The following is a 15,447-nucleotide window of genomic DNA, read 5'->3' on the forward strand; positions in this document are numbered from 1 at the left end:
AATAAAAGCATTTAAAGCTATAAATTTCTCTCTGAGCATCCTCCCCCTTATTTTTGCATCCCTTTCTTTTTACTTCCCATTTTCACATTATTCTACATCCTGAATGATATTGATATCAGTTAGTGGTTTTTTAAAAGTTAGTATTTAATTAGGATCGATTAATGGCATTCTCAGTAATTAGGGTAAATATGCACTTTCATGGAAGTGAATGAACTTCCCTCATTTGTTTTTGTGTGGGAGGGGTAGGTGGTGGGTGGTTGTGGGGATGACTTTTGATTATTTACTAAATAGTTTTATGTTTCTGGTTTGAAATTATTTTTAAAATGTTAGCTGTAATGCTAAGACAGTTTAATGGAGAAAGAATTGTTTTTTCAACAAATGGTGCTGGGACAACTGGATATTTACATACAAAAAAATGAAGTTTTGACTTCTGCCTCACAGCAAATAAAAAATTAGCACAAAATGTATCCACCATCTAGATATAGGAGTTAATACTAGAAAACTTTTAGAAAAAGACATAGGCCTAAAATTCTTGACTTTGGATTTGGCAAAGCCTTCTTAGATATGACACCAAAAGTACAAGCAACAAAAGAAAAAAATAGATAAATAAAAAGCAAACTTTTATGCTGTAAAGGACACCATCAAGAAAGTGAAAAGATGGGCACCTGGGTGGCTCACTCGGTTAAGCGTCTGACTCTTGATTTCAGCTCGGGTCATGATCTCAGGGTTGTGAGATGGAGCCCCACATCAGGTTCTGCACTGGGCGAGGAGCCTGCTTAAAATTCTCTGTCTCTCCCCTGCTCTCTCTCTTAAAAAAAAAAAAAAAAAAAAAAAGGTGAAAAGATAGCCCACAGAATGAGAGAAAATTTTTGCAAATTATGTATCTGATAATAGACTTGTATCTAAAATATAAAGAACTTGGGGGCACCTGGGTGTCTCAGTTAGTTAACCATCTGCCTTCGACTTAGGTCATGATCCCGGGGCATGATTCCAGGGTCCTGGGATTGAGCCCTGCATCAGCTCCCTGCTCAGTGAGGAGTTTGCTTCTCCTTCTCCCTCTGCTCCTCTCCCGTTGTGTACTCTCTCTCTCTGTCTCTCAAATAAATAAATAAATAAATAAATAAATAAATAAATAAATAAATAAATAAATAAAATATAAAAAAAAAGAACTCATCAGTAAACAGGCAAATAACGCGATTAAAAAATGGGCAAAAGATCTGAATAGACATTTCTCCCAAGAAAGTATACAAATAACTGTTAAGTACATAAACTGATGTTTAGATGCTCAGCATCATTAACCATCAGAGAAATGCAAATCAAAACCACAATGACATTGTACTTCACACTCACTAGAATAGCTATAATCAAAAAGGCAGATAATAAGAACTGTTGGCAAGGAGATACAGAGAAATTGGAACCCTCATACTGGTGGTAGGAATGTGAAATGGTGCAGCCACTTGGGAAGACAGTCTGGCAGTTCCTCAAAAGATTTAACATGGTTACAACCCAGCAGTTCTAGTCTTAGGTGTATACCCAAGAGAAATTAAACCTGTCCACGCAAAACTTGTACACAAAGGGGTCGTAATAGCATTTTTCATAATAGTCAAAAGTGGAAAAAACCCAAAATTTCCATCAACTGGTGATTGGATAAGTAAGATTTAGTGTATCGATACAATGAAGTATTATTTGGCAATAAAAAGGAATGAAGTATTGGTACATGCTAGATCATGCCTTGAAAAATTATGCTGCATGAGACAAACCAGTCACAATAGATCGTATATTATTCCATTTATATGAAATATCACAGAATAGGCATACCTAGAGAGAGACAGAGTAAATCAGTATTGCCTAGGGCTGGGAGTTAGAGTAGGCGGAGGAAATGAGAGTGACTGCTAATGAATGGGTTTGCGTTTCTTTTTGGGGTGATGAAAATGTTCTAAAAGTGATTGTGGTTTCTTTTTGGGGTGATGAAAATGTTCTAAAAGTGATTGTGGTAATGGTTGCACAATGCTGTGAATATACTGAAAACCATTCAGTTGTACACTTAAAATGAATTTTATGTGAATTATCTCTCAATAGCCATTATAGTTTTTTAAATGTTACCTGTGTTATTTATCCTTATTAGGAAGTAGTTTAAAACTCTGAAGTAAGAACATCTGAGATCAAATTTTGGTTCTACCACTTGCTCCCTGTGTGACTTCTAAGTCTTAATTTCTTCATTTGTAAAGTGGCTATTATAATCTCAGGGTTGTTAGGATCAAATGAGATTATGCACATAAAGCAGTTAGCAAAGGGCCTGGTACCTAATAAATAATTAGCTAATGTTTGTTGTTATTATTAGAATTTTAGCTGTTACGTGCAGAATAATTAAAATTCTTCTGACTATAACAACCATTTGAAATGGTCATTGTCAGAAAATTTTACTTTTCAAAATACAGTTTCTTCTAATATCTGTGGCAGAGTTTTATCTTTTTTAAAATTTTATTTATTCAAGTAATCTCTACACCCGACGTGGGGCTCGAACTCTTGATCCTGAGATCAAGAATCCCATGTTCCTCTGACTTAGCCAGCCAGGTGCCCCTCACCTCTTTTGTTGAGGACAGATTTGTATGGCAAATCATTATTATTATCCTGTGGTCAAAGAATCAAAGTATATCACCCCAAAACACATATACCCATATCCTTCAAAGATTGGAACATACTTCTCTTTTTTCAAATCCGCCCTAACAAACAGATGGTTATATCTACATTGGAACAGAAATATTTCCCAATATAACTAGACTATTAATATTCCTATTCTTTATATTTGGAAAGATATTTTAAAGTTCTTTTGCTTAAAATGTAAGTTTCCTTGCAGGTCTTTATACAGAGATAAATGCAGACATGAATGTCAAATTTAGTTTTAAAACTTGTATAGCTATCTTTATAATGTTGAGTTTTGCTCGTGTTTGAACTTCGTGAAAATGGAAATTGAAAATTATGCTATATGCGTTCCCTGTGATTTGCTTCTTTTCTGCAACACTTTTTCAGATTCATTCACATTGATGGGTTCAACTACCATTTTCACTACAGCATAGTATTCTGTTTTATCATTTTAATATTATTCATCCATTGTTCTGATGCATTTCTAGTTGTTTTGATGTAAGGAAGAACGTAGCCCTAAATATTAGTATACATATTTTTTGGTGTATATGTGTGATGGAACTGTTGATATGTGATATAGGAATTTTAATAACACCTTGATTCTTAAAATTCAAAAGGCTATATAAGTTATATAAAACCTAAATGATTTAAAGGGAGCACAACCCGTAAAGTATTTGCATTGGTTTTTTAAAACATATTTAATATATGTGCTGCCAAAGTGAGCACTTTTAAAACATATTTAAAATAATGTAAAAGGTCTAGAAACTACAGAAAAGGGAAACATCACCTATAATTTTTAAATATTTGTCTTATACATACATGTTTTGGCCTGATTGTAATTATAGTACTTAGATTTGTTTCCTTCTATTCATGCACATTTTACTGTATATATATGAAGCATCATAGGTTTCTTATTTATATCAATTCTTGATAGCTGCTGCATATTACTTCCATCAGGTAGATAGACTGTAATTTTCTTAGCCATTGTCTTCTTGTTGAAAGCTTACATAGATTGTTTCCAGTGTTTCATTGTGAATAATACTGTGATATGTGGGACTATGATTCTTTCCAGGGAGGACCAAGGGAAAGCATCACAATAGCAGTCTGGAAACAGTTACAAAACTTTGATCTAGTAGAGGAACTAAAACTATTGACTGCCTGATTTACATTAGGCACTCTGTGGTATGCTTTGCGTGTTTTCTCATTTAATCCTCAAATAATCAGTGAAGTCAGTAGTATATCCATCATTACACTTACTTGATTGTATTATAAGGATCTGTTTGTACTTATCTCCTAAGAATTACATTTTATTTGAATCTTCAGGGTCTGTTTTAGTTCCTGGCACATAGTGAGACTCAACATGTGTTATCTATCGAAATTAATGTTTGAAAGTTGCTTAGGGTCATCCCTGGACTTAATCATTCAAAATTCTCTTCTTTGCTACCTTTGTTTCTTGAGCCAGGTTTTACTTTTCCACATCTGCCTGGCAAAACCTTTGTCTATAATGCTTCTGAAGATAGACTGGAATTGTGTGTGGATGCTGCAGGACATTTCCCCATCGGTCCTGATGTTGACGATTTAAAGAGGCTATAAGTCAGGTTCGAACAGAGGCTACTACAAGAAGTAGAGAACCAAGTCCCTCACATGGGCTATTTACAGATCTCTGGTAGGGGATTGGTAATAAGCCGATTCTAAGGGTTGTGGCCTGAAAGGTACTATTGAGACCACATCTCTGATTTTAAATTTTGTCTGTCTCTTTTTTTCAGTTACCTATGCCAAAAATGTTCTGCTAAGAGGAAATTCTAGTTGGATTTGTATTAATGGATACTTACAGCTGAAATGAATGTTTATTTAAAATTACTGTATGTTATTTATTCATTTGCAGTTTAGTTCTTTTCTGTAGTTATTTGGAATATTCACAGTGAGATACATTAGAACCACTCTAGCTTTTTTCAGAGGAGGGAGGAAAAACTATTCTTAAGAACTTACAAAACTGGAGACTACCTAAATGCCCACTAAGCATTCTATAGTTCAGTCATCCTCCACTTCTGTATTTGTATAGCACTAACAATTTCATTCATTTTTAACTAGTTTGCTTTTGCCTTTATATTTTGCCATAAACATACCCATTTGCACCATATGTTATTAAGAGTTCTCTGCTTCATGGGTTCTATGCTGGACATGGAGTCTACTTACAAAAAATAAAAATAAGAGTTCTCTACTTCATCTTTCTTTTGTTGCTGACATAGAAAATCTTTGGTTTTATAAAATTTGAAAACCCCTATTTTTGCATACTTGGAGTATACTTTGAGAAACAAATTTAAAATGTAAGGATATTGGATAGTTTAAAACACACAATTTTCTTATACTCAAGCTGGGAAAAAGTATAAAATTTTGGAATACCAGATAGTGACAATAAGCTCCTCAACTAGAAAATAGAAGCCTGCTTTCAAGTTCTTCTATTGCTACATTAGTTGACTATGAGAAGTAAATTAAATTGCAGGGGCCATTTGAGGAGCATCTGTAAGTCAGGCTTATTTTGGTGGTTGTGACTTACCCGAGAGGAATAAGAGGAGTAACATGAAATATAACTTTTTCAAAGGAATTTAATTAAACAAGATCTTTTTCATTTATTGTGACCAAGTGTCATTTCTTACAGTTATACCAAAGACACAGTGCATTAATCTTAGCTTTCCTAAATATGCCCTCATAATTACTTCTTTAACTATAGGATATCTCATTTTGAAAGTTCATTATCTTTTATATTTGTAAAAGATATATACCTAAGGTACACTGAGAAAACCACTTTTATGCTGGTATTCTGTAATTTAGCAGAATTACTAATAATTTTTAATTTTAATTCACACTGTGCAGCATATTTTGTGCAACACTTTGCCCTTATAGGTATTTTTGCAAAGTTTTAAATTTGAATTAGTAAATGAAAGTATGTTTTCTTATTGCTTTACTGCAAGCAGTTGTTTTACTAACACTGTTGTTAGTGTTTTCTCATGGCTTAACTGTTTCGAGCCCTTTTCCTAATTGTAACAGGTTAATGATATTTGTAAAAAAAAAAAAAAAAAAAATCGCCTGTGGAACCTACAGTAAGGTCTGTCGTGATATTTTTTTAATAGTATTAAATTCTGTTAATAAATATAAATTATTTTTTAATTTGTTTTCAAAACTGTGATCTCGATATTGTTGAAAATTCACTATTTCAACTGTAATTGTCTTTACTACACTTTTAAAGTAAGATTTTAATAAATACGTTTTTTCTCCTTCTTTAGGTATGGCTGATGGCAAGCATTGTACTTTTCCACATCTGCCTGGCAAAACCTTTGTCTATAATGCTTCTGAAGATAGACTGGAATTGTGTGTGGATGCTGCAGGACATTTCCCCATCGGTCCTGATGTTGAAGATTTAGTTAAAGAGGCTGTAAGTCAGGTTCGAGCAGAGGCTACTACAAGAAGTAGAGAATCAAGTCCCTCACATGGGCTGTTAAAACTAGGTAGTGGTGGAGTAGTGAAAAAGAAATCTGAGCAGCTTCATAATGTAACTGCCTTTCAGGGAAAAGGGCATTCTCTAGGAACTGCATCTAGTAACCCGCACCTTGATTCAAGAGCTAGGGAAGCCCCAGTTGTAAGGAAGCATAACACAGGGACAGACTTTAGTAATAGCTCCATTAAAATAGAGCCTTCTGTATTCACAGCTGCTCCTAGTAATAGTGAGCTTATTCGAATAGCTCCTGGAGTAGTTACAATGAGAGACAGCAGGCAGCTTGATCCTGATTTGGTTGAGGCCCAGCGAAAAAAATTACAGGAAATGGTTTCTTCTATCCAGGCTTCAATGGACAAGCATTTGCGGGATCAAAGTACAGAGCAGTCACCATCTGATCTTCCTCAAAGGAAAGTAGAAGTGAGTTCTGTGAAGTCTGGGAATCTTCAGACTGGCTTACCTGAATCTTTTTCTTTAACTGGTGGCACTGAAAATTTGAATACAGAAACAACTGATAGCTGTGTGGCAGAGGCCCTGGGAGCAGCATTTGCCACAAGGTCAAAAGCACAAAAGGGAAATTCAGTGGAGGAGCCTGAAGAGATGGATAGTCAAGATGCTGAGATGACAAACACAACTGAGCCAATGGATCACTCTTGATTTAATTAGAGGCTAATAAAGGCAGAATGTTTATTGTGAATATGTAACATTTGTTGGCTGGGCCACATAACTTGATTAGTCATAAAAAATCTTGTACGTATATAATTCAGAGATTATATCTTGTTATTCAGTGCATGACAGCAAGTGTGTGATTGGCAATAGCTTTTAATATACTGCTGCCCAGGCTGGCTCTGAATTCCTATAAATTAGTTATTAGATCTGCTGAGATGAGTTTCTTCCATATATGTGGTTCATTGGAAGTTTTTTGTAATTCTAATTCCATGAAAGTCTTAATGTTTCAAACATGAAAATTCTCTTGCTAATGTTTGATTTTCTGAAAAGGCTAGAACTGAGTGGGGAATGAGATTTTGCTAACATTGATGTCATCCAGGTAACCATTCCACATATTTATTAGAGTGTCAAAAGATTTATGTAAATTTGAAGGTTATCAGAACTACATTGTATCTTAAAATTCATAGAAGGATTTATTAGATACTGGGATCCTGACATTTCCGTGAACGTAAACACATTCATAGAGATATGTATTCTTGATGAAAATATCTTGAGAATGGAGTGTAATGATATAACATTTTGCTGATTGAGCAAGGCTAGGGGGACAATATTCTAGAATGATAAAGTCAATGTGATTCAGTAATGTTGCTGTCTGAGCCAACACAGCCAACTGTGTGCTCTATTGTTGATAATATGTTACCATTATTTTTTTAATCCTGGCCTGGTCAAGTACCACTGAATTCTTTTTTCTTTAATCTTGCAGAAAAGTTGATTGCAAAGTGTGGTAGAAAATATAAAAATAATGGTAGCAGTAGTTAATCTCTAATTTTCAGAGTCTGTCAGATTCACAGAGAATTTATATATAAGAATTTATCTTTACGAATGAGTTACATTGTTCTACAATTTTGATCAATGGTATTTAAGCTTGTATATGCTAAGTGTCTTTGAACCCCTTTGAACCAAAAATGTTTCCTTTTTTCCTTAGCATCCATAACATTATCTGTTGGCTTCACTTGGATTTGGATACAAATTTTACTGCATCAGACCCTGATCAACTGGGCATTTGCTTAAATAGTGTATTCATCAAATCTTTAGTGCCAGTTTCCTCAAAAAGCAGCCTTTCATGCTTATTATCTTAAAGACAAAGAATGTTTATCCTGAGATTGGTATTGCACTATTTTATCCTGTTCTGCAAGTCTGTATTCTGAAATGTACATTTCAACCCATCTTTTTCCTTTGTTCACTGAAATTAAGTTGAATTTGAATGGATGAAAGACAAAATGTATATTAATACAATCTCTTATCTAGAGCATTCAAAGCCTGGCTGTCTCTGTTTGCACATGTAACAGATGCAGAACTGTGTTTGCAGTCTAAGAAAATGTACATCAGAAAGTATATTATCAGGTGTTTCAAAATTTCAATCTATTGATTCATAACGAATATAGACAGTACTTTGACTTGTGTTTCCAAAGGAGGGAGGTTTTGGATTTCTTTCTATGAAAGTATCTCTGACTTAATCCACTTACTAAGTGAACTACTCCATTTGAAAAAGGAAAGAATGGAGAATCTAGACATTTTGCAGGTGATACCTGAGCAAGATATATATTTGGGTTAATTTTATCACAATGTCACATTTTAAACCATATTTTATCTCGATTTTTCTAAATTTACTTTCAATTATCTTAATATCTAAAGAGCAGGAAAATTTAGGACTTTTATATTGTGCATTAGTTTTGCATAAAGAACTACAGCTACCAAATAATATTTGCCATTTAGTTAGTATAGGTGGTTTCTGTGTATTAAACTAAAAATTGCCAATACCACTGACCACTATAGTTATTTCTGGCTTTTTCAGCCACTGAAACTGGCTTTTTCTTATTAATTTAAATACAGGAAAATGTTTAACAAGCAAATGCACTGCTTCCAGGTAAATGATATAATCACCTTTTCTTTAACAAATATTTTGTTCACCTGTGGCTTGGCATGTTTCGTTAATAACTGACAAATATACTCTTATAGCATATAGTAAAAAATCAGAAATAAATTTTATCTTCTTATTAAACACTTCCATTCAGTCAAATTAGAGTGCACCTGTGAACATTAGGAGAAGGGCTTTAATCTCTGATAACACTAATAATTTCTCTTGCCACAGCAATGCTATTTAGAAGCTGGTTAGGTATGAATATTATAATAGCTTGGGTTCTCCCTTGATAAAGAATAAAAGGCTTGATTTTGAGAATGGTCAGATTTCTTGAAATTATTTTAAATCTGCTGAAATTTGGTTGGGGTAATTAGTTTTTGAGAAGTGGGCCAGGTATCATCTTCACAAAGAAGTTTTAGAAACAGTTTAAGTTCTTAATTTTCATCCTTTGTCGTTCCATATGGTTATCATAATCAAATACATGACTATAGAATTCTTATTTTTTAGTACTGCCATTTGTGATCACCACAACTTTGAGTTCAAGCTAGAGGTCATAAATCAGTTAAAATATTTTTTTAGCCCTAGATGTAACATAACTATAGCTCAATCATATAATTCTACTTGTGATGTTTCACTGAAACTTGAAGTAAAATTGTAAAATTTTTTCTTCAGTAATCCATTTTATAGGTAATCATACCAAGTTTGAATTGATGACCCAAAGTCCAGGTAGAGTTGAAGGTGGTGTAGAATATTGGTAATGAGAAACTGGTTGAAGTTGAAGAACACATGACACTGCCAAATATTATGAGCTAGAATATAATGAACTCCAAGGGAATGGCTACTCAGGAACTAGTTAAAGAGCAAGCCCAAGGCCTATTTTTTCCCCTTTCCTATGTTTCAAGTATTTTATTGGAAAATGTTAGGATAAAGACCTGAGAAATTTAGCAAATGCTATTGACTGTGAAATTTGCTTTATATCTTCTGATGATTTTTAGTTTAATTTTTACAATCAAGCCTACTGCTTGCAATTAAGATACTAATCTGAAATGCATCTGTGAATCCCAGCCATAGGTCCTTATTGCCATTATTTTTAAGTATCTAACTTGATTTGAAGTGAGCAGACTTTTGCATATGGTCTCTTACCTCAGGGAAGATCACTTGCTAGCAACTCATATATTACTAATGACAGGTTTTTGAGAATTGTACTGACATCACATGTTAGCTACTAAATGCAAAATTTATAACAGTATTATTTTATGTAGATGCCTACTAATACTGGTTGTTAGTGAACATTTCTTTAAAAATTTAGAACTCCCTAATAACTAATCTTTAGGTATGAAGTAAACTCATAACTTCTGTCATTAATTATGCTTTGGTCAATATAGTGACAGTATCATACTATGTTTATTTTAGAATATCAATACAGTTTTGTCTTCATTTTTCAATAGGAATTTCAATTGGCCCACGCTTAAAAATACTGCAGAGTAGATTTTGAGAGTTTCATGGTTCCTGAAACAAGGTTTCCATATTAAGATTTTCATAAAAGCCTTTGCAAAATTGAATTAAATTCCACTCAATATGAACTTTAAATGACCTTTTATCACAGCAGTAGTGAGATACATACTCTATGTAAGTTGGGTAGAAATATCCTACAGTTCAAGGTTATCATATAATTTAACAAAATTGTACATCCTCAAAGCTCTTCATAATATAAGAAATTAATTTTCAAACCAGAACTATTCACTTGAAAACATACCATAGTAGAATGTTTACTTAACAAAGAGGAGCTACTGTAAGATTTATAGTTAACTGTAAGTTCTGCCATTCTTAATAACTCTTCAAGATGCTAAGTGTTTCAATTCATATTTAATGATAATTAAATCGTGGGAATTTTAACGTTTGTTCCAAAATAGCAGAAATTGTAAAAATTGTGAATTATTGGAGAAAATGCCATTACTTGTATATTTGACATTTAATTTTTTAAATTATGGAGTCTACATGCTTTTGTAGTATAATATTAATACAATGATTATTCTCTTGTAAAAGAAAAGGAAAACTAGTAAAAAAAAGTTTTAGTTGATGTTATCTGCTTGTGAGTATCAATTACTTAGTATTAAAATTTGAAGGTATTGCATACTTTTCTTTAGAATGCACAAGTCCCTTCCTGAGCCTTTATGCCTGTGGTGGGGCAATAAAGGACTGAAAAGGTTATCAATATTTTCAGGTTTATTGGACTTTAAGAATTAGTGCCAAGAGCTGGAGAGTCTACTTTTTTGGAGGGAAATATTCTTTAGAAAATGTAAAAATAAGTGGTAATGTAAATATTTAGAAAAATTACATAGCAAGTGCTTTAACTGCTCAATTAAATAGTATAAATGTTCTATCATCCCTAAGGCACTGGCTGTTACCCATTATTTTCTGATTTTGTCGTTGCTGTATATATTACATTTGAGTAATAAATAATTGGTAATAGTGTATTATAACTATATAGTGTTCTACACACCTCACTGTACAGTATTTGAAGTTTTCTTTTATATTAATAAAACTATAAGTTAATACATACTGATTTTCCCCTCGACTTCTCCACATTAACTTTTTAAAATGATTTTTATTCTTGAGTTTCTTGGAATTATACTTTAATAATATAACGCATGAAAATATAGTTTAGTTTTATAAAGGAATTCTTAATGTAATAAAGGTCTTTTTTAAACCTCCTTTAGTGGGACATCATATAGGAACAGGAATTTCTCCCCTTTACTGTGATCTCAATGTAAATGAAATGGACTCAGTTAAAAAAGAATAAGCAAAATTCCTTTAGACATTTTACATAATTGGGTTATGCTTACTGAATATTTAAGACAAAACAGACATGTTCTAATAGAGAACTTAGTTTTGTGCTGATTTTTCAAAAATACTGGTTAGAGATAAAGAGGGAATAAAGGGAAATACAGAAAATAGTAGTAACATTTCTATGGCTTAGCAATCAACATGACTTATATTTACTTTTAAGTTTTAATACGTATGCTTAATATCCATTCTGTTAGAATAGACTTGTTTAACTTAGAGCAGAGCCTCAGACACTAGGCTCCTAGAACTGAGTCTTGCCACACTGTTTACTGTGTGATCTGTCTGTGCTTCAGTTTTTTCTCTAGTAGGATGATGAGGACATCTACTCCTGGGGTTGTTGTGAGGATTAAATGAGTTAACATGTATTCGACGATTAGAACAGTGCCTGACGTACAGTAAACACTTAAATGTTTACTATTACTGTTGTTTACATATCAAAATAATTCAGTAGAGTTCAGTTGACATTAAAACTGATAAATCCTCAAATATAGGGCACACATTATTTAAATAATTTATTAGGTTAAAACCTGCTTTATTTGTGATACATAGTTAATGAGCTAAAAACAATGGTTTCTATGTTCAGATATTTATGCAAGAGCTTTATGACCACATGCAATACTGAAAATCTGGAGAACTGACAGTCTGTGCTTTGTGACTAACTTGTTCTGTGACTTAAGGCAAGTCATGGAGCCTTTCAAGCCCTCAGTTTCTACTATAACTTTGGTTCTTTAGTTGCTACCCCCTTGTTCTGCTGATATGTCATCATGGGCTCATTTGCTGTTGGCATAGTGCTGATGGGACAAGTGACATTGGTGTGGGCTCCAAGTAAACTAAACATAATTAGCTTTGCTTTATGCTTTGGCTGGCTACACTTGTCCCAAGCTTGGACTTGAGGTCTTGTACATGCGTCCCACTGGTCACATACCATATAGTTTGGAGCTCTCAAAAACTTCAGTGAATAAGATAAACATCCTACTTAAAACAGTTCAGTATGGATTTTATTTTTCTTGACTGGCTTTTTCAGACCCCAGTAACTGCAATTATGACTGCATAGCTCATTGTTTCTAATCATTAAAAATGTATACAGAAAAATTGAAGTCTTTAATTGATTTTCTAAACGAAGTCTTTAATTGATTTTCTAAACTATATATGGTATCCTGAGGTGAAAAACTAACAGGCTCTTTAAACTTGCATTCTTTCCTCGTTGGAACTAAACCTGTCCTTGGTCCATTTGTCATACCACAGAACAGAAGTTTGGCTTTTGATCAGTGCATAACAAACAAACTGAATGATTGAAGTATAATCTTGATTCAGTCACATCCTAGGATTCACAGATTTTCACTTGTAACCCCAACCCCTCTCCTGAAAAACAAACAAACAAACAAAAAACCCCAAAAAAACAAAATTCAACATGTCCCCTGTTCTAGGAACTGGGTAATAATTCTAAATAAGACAAATTCCATGTAGCTTTTAGAGCTACATCCCAATGATGGAGACAAGCAATAAACACATTCCATATTAACTATCATTTAGTGACCATTTCCCTATATCCAGACAATAGGCCAAACACAGCATGCAATAATTAGTTCAACCCTCAAAACAACTCTTTGTGGTTGGGTAACATCATTGTTTTCATCTTTCAGGAAATAGGCTCAGGTAGATTGGTAATTTACCCAAATTCTGGACTTACAGGTGGTAGAGCTGAATTTAAACCTAGATGTTTATGACTCCATAGCCTAAGTTCTTAACCTGAGTACTATATTTGTAATTTAGCAAAGGAGTAAAATTTGGTAGTCATGTAAATCTTTATAAACATCTATTGTTAAATCTAGCTTGTTTTCAGGTACACTAACCTGGTTTGAAATTATTTCAATGTGTACTACCTGGCTTTAATTTCACTTCCTAGAAGTTCCCTACCTGAACCCCAGCCCTCTACCCCAAGTTCTTCCCTCCTTGGGTTTGTTTTCTGCCCCCAAATTTGGAGATAATTTAAAGAAGGATTTCAGAATTTCTTAGATGATTGATCTGGGTAAATTCGAGAATCATTGGTTAAATAAAAGTCCAACTCCCTCATTTCAAGAGCCTGGAATGATTGTCATTTACTAAGCAGGTCTGTTGCTTTAGTAGGAAGGCTCCCCAAAGGTGATACTTCTCAAAGGACAGTTCATGGGCTACTTGTATCTCATCAAAACATTTCTATGAAATCTTTTCATATGCCTTATTTGCTACAAATAAGGAATAATAAAATGGCAAGAAAGACATACTTCCTGCCATTATATTTTTAGTGAAAGAGAGTCGCTTAAACAAGCAAGTGCAAATATAGGGGGACTACTGGGTGGTGGGAATCACACTACAGGAGGAACTAACCTGACTTGCTAGTGGCTTAGAGAAGGCTTCCCAAGAGGGGATGTTACAAGCCAAGACCCAAAGAATTAATATGATGTTTAAAAATCAAATTGGCAAGATTATGTACCAAAAATATTTATTAGGGCAGTCCGTCAAGCAAAATTAAGTGTGATGCTTAAGTCTGCCACAATTTAGACCCCCAAATCCTTCCTGTAAGAGGGTAGCGATCCAGTTGAATGGATAGGGATGACAAAGTTTGAGAAAGCTTGTGCAAATAGGGTTGCTAAGGAAAGGTAAACAGTGTAAAAGAATGAGATTCTAGGGGCACCTGGGTGGCTCAGATGGTTAGGCGTCTGCCTTCAGCTCGGGTCGTGGTTCCGGGGTCCTGGGATTGAGCCCCGCATCGGGCTCCCTGCTCAGTGGGGAGCCTGCTTCTCCCTCTGCCTCTCTCTCTCTCTCTCTGATTCTCATGAATAAATAAATAAAACATTAAAAGAAAAAAGAATGAGATTCTAAATTCAGTACATAAAACCATCTTCAGAATATGAGCTTATCCTTTGAAACGAAAAGGTATCTCTGCTACTGAATATGACCAGTATAAATTAGATGCACAGATACATAACAAAAATTTTAGCGAAATAGTAAAGTGAGAAATTAGGAGCTAGAAACCCTCAATTATTTGCTTTCTTTCACTGTTATCAGGATTATAGGAAGATTAGTTCCATTTCTATCTCTAGCTTCTCATGGCTCTATCCTGGTATTTGTCATCTCCTCTGTTTCCATTTAGCAGTAGTACTACCTAAGTGACTAGTAACCAGCGTACAAAGTTGTGCGTAAAATATTGCTTCTCACATTAAGATTATTTCTTTTTGTGATCTTTCTTATGGCAAGTGATTTGGCTTTCTCTTTACTATAATAAGCTTTATAATGTTATTAAATTTATTTTTGGTACAGTGAAGTGATTAGAAAAAATTAAATCAATAGCTGAAAAAGAAGTAATCTATATTGAAATGGGCCTTAATTCTTTTTCTTTTTAAAAAGTTATTCTCAAAGCAATGAATGTACTTGATTAAAAAAAATTTTTCAAAACTATATAGAAAGACACCCAGTTCCTCCATCTCAATTGCTAAATCAACTATTTCTATTTTGGTGGTTACCTCCCTACCAGGTCTAATCCCTTGATTTATCAACTTTAGACAGTATTTGATTTCTCCATTATGAAAGATGAGTGCTATTGCTCTCTTAGGTCATCCCTCTAACTTTATATAATATTCTTAAGTCTGTTTATTGAGCCATCAATTTTTTTAGACAACTCTTCAGTATGTAAAATGAAGAAATTATCATTTCTACACTTTCTAATATCCCTTATCCTCCCGTTCTGCTTAACTTCTATTAGCTATACTATTACTGTTATGTTGTTAAGGTTTATGGCATTCAAAATACGTTCTGTAGCCATAATTGCTTTAAAAGTAATCTATAGTTTGAAAACAGGTGAGGTGATCCCAAATGTCAAAATGAGAAGGGTTTT

At 33.7% G+C, this 15,447-nt stretch overlaps 1 protein-coding gene across 2 annotated transcripts in view; it reads left to right on the top strand.

The window, feature by feature from the left end:
* The window catches only part of VCPIP1 (valosin containing protein interacting protein 1), a 30,430-nt gene extending 19,144 nt beyond the window's left edge, over window positions 1-11,286 (top strand). Inside the window, exons 3-4 of one of the 2 annotated variants that reach the window (XM_064588266.1) lie at window positions 5,928-6,076; window positions 6,482-11,286. In XM_064588266.1, the coding sequence (XP_064444336.1) occupies window positions 5,928-6,076; window positions 6,482-6,793 (461 nt within the window). In that variant the 3' untranslated portion in view covers window positions 6,794-11,286. Of the gene's footprint in view, window positions 1-5,927 lie in introns of both variants that reach the window. The other variant, XM_045896460.3, reaches the window with a different exon arrangement.
* The last annotated feature ends 4,161 nt before the right edge of the window (window positions 11,287-15,447 follow it).

The sequence above is a fragment of the Mirounga angustirostris genome, unplaced genomic scaffold, assembly GCF_029215605.1.
Source record: "Mirounga angustirostris isolate CCGP_5_RB_7025 unplaced genomic scaffold, mMirAng1.0.hap1 SCAF_4, whole genome shotgun sequence".
NCBI lineage: Eukaryota > Metazoa > Chordata > Mammalia > Carnivora > Phocidae > Mirounga > Mirounga angustirostris.